Genomic DNA, 4624 nt, shown 5'->3' on the forward strand with positions numbered 1-4624 from the left:
ATGGTGCGCTCCGGCCAGCTGTGCGCCGCCGAGTGAGGCGCCAGCCCGTGGGTGCTGCCGGGGGCGGCGGCGTGGAGGGGGCGCCCGCAGCTGGCGGCGGCGCGGGCCGCGGCGCTCGGCTCGCGGCGGGGGGCGAAGGTGAGGACCGGAGCGCGCAGGGCTGGCGCTGCTCGCGGCGCCCGGCCCCGTTCCCCGTCCGCGGCGGCCCTGCCACCGACCCCGGGTCCCTGCCGGCAGGCGCTCGGGGAGGACCGGGCGGCGGCGCTGCTGCTGGCGGCGGCTGCCTGGATGCGAGACCCGCGCGGACCCGGCGGACGGCGGCTCTCGACTCCGGAAAGCGGATCGCGGAGCGGACGAGCCCGGGCGCGCTGGCCATGGCCTCCAACTTTAACGACATAGTCAAGCAGGGCTACGTGAAGATCCGCAGCAGGAAGCTGGGGGTGAGTTGCTCGCTCGGCTTTCTCCTCCCCGGCGCTCGTCTGGCCCGGCTGGCAGCCGGATTGGGGGCAGGGGCAGGTGGCAGGGAGAGGTGACCCGCGCGGGGACAGGGCAAAGAGGAGCCCGGCCCTCCCGCAGACAGCCCGCTTGTTGCTCGGCCGGCCTGGGGCCGCACCTGCCGGGGGCTCTGCAGAGCGGGCCGAGGGCTCCGCAGCGCCGCGGTCCCCGTCCTCGAGTGCGCGGGGCCGGTTTCGACCATGCCGCGAAGTCAGTAGACGAAAGGGATTGTCAGTTCCAAAGAAAAATGTGCCTCGGTGGAGATTTACGTGCGGTGCTTTCCACAGTGGTCTGTTCGCAAAAGTGAGCGCCTTTCGCGCAGACCTGCTCCGTGTGCAGGAGCATGTGCGTCTGTGTGTGTGTGTGAGAATCACCATCCTCTGGTCCCCGCTTCCCAGGCTCATTTCGAAATTCTTTTTCTGCGCTGCCGGCTAAGGCAAGCGGCTTCACGCGCCCTTAGGGTGCCCGCCGGCAGCCCCCGCCCTGCGTGCGCCCGTGCGCACCTGCGCCGTGTGCGGGAGCAGGTGTGTGCCCGCGCTCGCCCGCTGACGCCGAGAGTCCGCGAGAGCCAGGTTCATGGAGACCTTTTCCCGCTTTCTTTGGAGAGATGCTCAGCCTGACTCGGGAAGGAAACAGTGTAGACCCCAGGGGCTCAAAACTTCGTGGGTGAACGGTCGGGGTGGAAAGAGGGACGCGCTGAGTGGGGGACTTGGGCGTGGACGGGAGGGGGCGGGAGAGGACCGAGCGGCACCTGGGCAGAGAGCTGTCCGGGCTTAGGACGCGAGGGGGCGGGCGGAACCACGGGGACCCCCCCTCCCGCCGCGTCCCTCCCCCAGGAGCGCGCCATGGGGACGTAAGGCGACAACCGAGACCCGCCAGGGCGGCCGGTCCAGGGGAGGGACCGTTTTCGGTTTCTCCGGTTGTCTCTCTTCCTCACTGTCCTCAAAGTCCCAGTTCTGCGAAGCTCTGGAATCCTGAGGCAAGGAGACCTCGAGCTAGAACCTTCCCTGTGTTCCCTGCTGAGTGGACGAATACCCAACTTGAAGAAGGAAAGAGGGAGGGAGAAGTCCGCTAATTTTCACATTAAAAAGAAAACAAAAGGAATGTCGCGTCAGAGAATTGGACGAAGGCGCAGTAGAGTCCAGAAGAGAGGCACGATCCCCACGCACCCAGAAGTCGCGTCGTCGGAACCTTCGGGGCAGGTGCCGGGATCCGAGGAGGGGAAAGGCAGACTTGCCCGTGGGCTGCCCCTGCCGGCTTCCGCGCTCCAGGTGCAGACTGCAGCCCAGGGACGGCGGGGCCCGTCCTGGAACTCCGGCCCTCTGTGGAGGCCGCGAGGCTGCGAGAGGACGCGCACAAAGCTGGGTGACGGCAGCGCCCCTTCCCCGGCCTAGAGCTGCTGTGCGCCCAGCGGGCCGGAGGGAGCAGGCGCTGGGGGCGGCCCTCAGCCGGGATGCAAGGGCTTTTCTTGGGTAGAAGAGAGCGTCTCATTCTTTTCCAGGGAGACAAGGACGTACCCGGGGGAAAGCTGCGGTTGTCCAGGGGGCCGGTTGTTCCGAGCAGCCGGGACGCAGTGCTCAGACCTGTCACCCGCACAGCCGTCAGCCCAAAGGAGGTGGGAGCTAGAGCTGCACGGGAGAGGCGTCTTCCTAACTTGACCTTTGAAGCCCTTTGCTCTCCCACCAGGTGCTTGCCCATCCTTCTCGCCCTTCCGTCTTCTTGCAATCGCAGTCGTGTCTGACACCTCAGACTGTATAAACTAATGGATGAATTAAGTCCCCAGGCGAGATGTGTGTCTGCTTTCACGGAGTCGCCGTGCACATGAAAATGAAACCGAGAATCCCATTCCTGCTAGTGCACTTGGCCTTGGAGTCTAGGGATTCCTTCCCCATCCAAGCTTTCCAGGATTTCATACAATAAAAACCAAATATGTAACCTCATTATAAGATGGGATCCAAGGAAAGTGCGTTGAATACTTCTTGGGTAACTATAGTATTAACACTCTTTGAAATGTCATTTTAGAACACCGTTACCACCTAATGATGTGTGCTAATGTACATTTCTACCTCCAAAGCGTCTTTTTCTATACACACTGTTTAGAGCTTTCCCTTTGTAAAGTGCAGCCTTCATAGAAAACAATAAAAGCGTGTTTATATTCAAATTAGTTGCTTCTGTTTTACGTTTCTACCTGAGAAATAGGAACTTCAAAGTTGCTGTTGAAACACTTTTGTTTTAATATTAAATCAAAATATTAAATTTGCCTTGAGAATTTAGAAAATATTTATTTTTAAAAAATGTAGAGACTTTTCTACTCAGAATATTCTAATATTCAGAAGAGTGGATTCAAACGACAAAACTTCACACAGATGATTCTGCGAAACTTAATAAGTTGAGTCCCGTAAAATAGTAATACTAAGCAAATATTGTGTGCCTTAAAAAAGTCATAGTCCAAATGATAAAAATGGGAATTATCCAAACAAATTAATATTTTGTGTGTATACTTAATAATACATATTCCTAATTTTATGAACTTTTCCAAATAAAATATTATTTTTAACTCTACGGAGACATGATTCTCATGTGATTTATGTCCAAAACTAAATTTCAAAGTATAAATGATGCTTCTGATGTATGTATAGATATTTCATTTATTATGGACAAACCTCATGCTTTCAAAAATCAAGTTCTGTAATATTCCAATGGAAGAAAGTCCTGGGCGTGAGGCCAGTTGCATCAGAGATAATCGTGACATGAAACGTATTTTATGATGAAATGTTCTTATGTGCTCGTTAGACCTCACAAATTAATGTTTAGTGTAATTCTGAATAAGGGCAGTAAGGCATTTCTTGCCCTGTAGGCAGTGGGCCAACCCTCACAGAGGCACTTCCAGGCTTAGGTGGTAGAAAGGTCCCTTGCCCTGTGTCTCCTTAGAGAATCTAGTCAACCTGTTGAACACTGTCCCTTAGCCCACTGTTAGGGCAAAGCAGTAAGTGTTAAAGAAATTTTGAGTGTTGGCTTTAAAATTTGTCTTGACTCATTAATCAGCTTTTTCTCCCATTTAGGAAAATAATTTTGAGAAATAAATAGAATAGTTTTTTTGAATTTTACTATTGCTTTTTAAAATGTTAAATCATAAAATTTTTATAGGTATTAAGTTGTTAAAAGTATAATGACATGACTTATAAAGAGTCATTTCTTTAAATTCTGTAGTAGATTTTTGTCCTAATATACCAGTTTCTATGAATATATTGTTTTCTTTTTGCCAGATTTAGAATTGTCTAGTTTTTCTACCCATTTTACCTGTCACATGATTGGTATCATAACTCACAAGATACCATTGTGGTTAGTTTTTTGGTTTTTGGGTTTTTTTTTTAAGAAAATGGTGCCTAAAAACACTAGTAAAAATACAACAAAAGCAAGCATATTGGTCAACATTGTTTATCTCTTAGGCTTGATTACCTATTTTGTTCTGATCTCTGATTGGTTAAATTTAGTAAGCAAGGCATATTGCAAAATATCCAATCTGTTCTTGGTGCACAGCCAAACTAAGAACTCAATCATTGAAAGCATTGATAACCTAATACTTTGTTTATTGACATTGTAAGTTCATCAAAAATAAATGCAGCATTATGGAGTGATATCATCATCATCATCATCATCATCATCAACATTATTGTACAAATTCCAGACTGCTAAATTTGACTAATTCTAGACTCAGGCCTCACATCATTGTTACCAAGGAATTCTATTCAAATACGTCAATGTGAATATCCACAGACACATACAGAATCGTATTTTACACAGGTAGAATCGTATTTTACACAGACTTTTTTCTATTTCCTACTCAAAATTAGGTCAGAGATTGGTATTGCTATACGGTATTGGTACAATATGTGCTCAAGAAGTGTCTCATGATAAGGTGGGGTGTGTGTGTGTATCCATTTACACATTCAACAGATTGAATTATCCTGGAGTGCTTACTGCTTATCAGGTGGTGTACACTGGTGTGTGTGTGTGTGCGCGCGTGCGTGCATATGTGTATTAAACCAGGGTTATACAATAAATAACCCCTACATTATTACTAATTATAGTACATTGGGCCAGTAATCGTCACTTGTTCCAACTTGGT

General features: G+C 50.0%; 1 protein-coding gene across 1 annotated transcript in view; it reads left to right on the forward strand.

Moving 5' to 3' along the window:
* The first annotated feature begins 193 nt into the window (after window positions 1–193).
* DOK6 (docking protein 6) overlaps window positions 194–4624 on the forward strand; it is a 557474-nt gene continuing 553043 nt past the window's right edge. Inside the window, exon 1 of the mRNA XM_012657584.1 lies at window positions 194–440. Coding sequence (XP_012513038.1) covers window positions 375–440 — 66 coding nt within the window. The 5' untranslated portion in view covers window positions 194–374. The remainder of the gene's footprint in view (window positions 441–4624) is intronic.

This window comes from Propithecus coquereli, unplaced genomic scaffold (assembly GCF_000956105.1).
Source record: "Propithecus coquereli isolate 6110/MARCELLA unplaced genomic scaffold, Pcoq_1.0 Scaffold55, whole genome shotgun sequence".
Classification (NCBI taxonomy): Eukaryota; Metazoa; Chordata; class Mammalia; order Primates; family Indriidae; genus Propithecus; species Propithecus coquereli.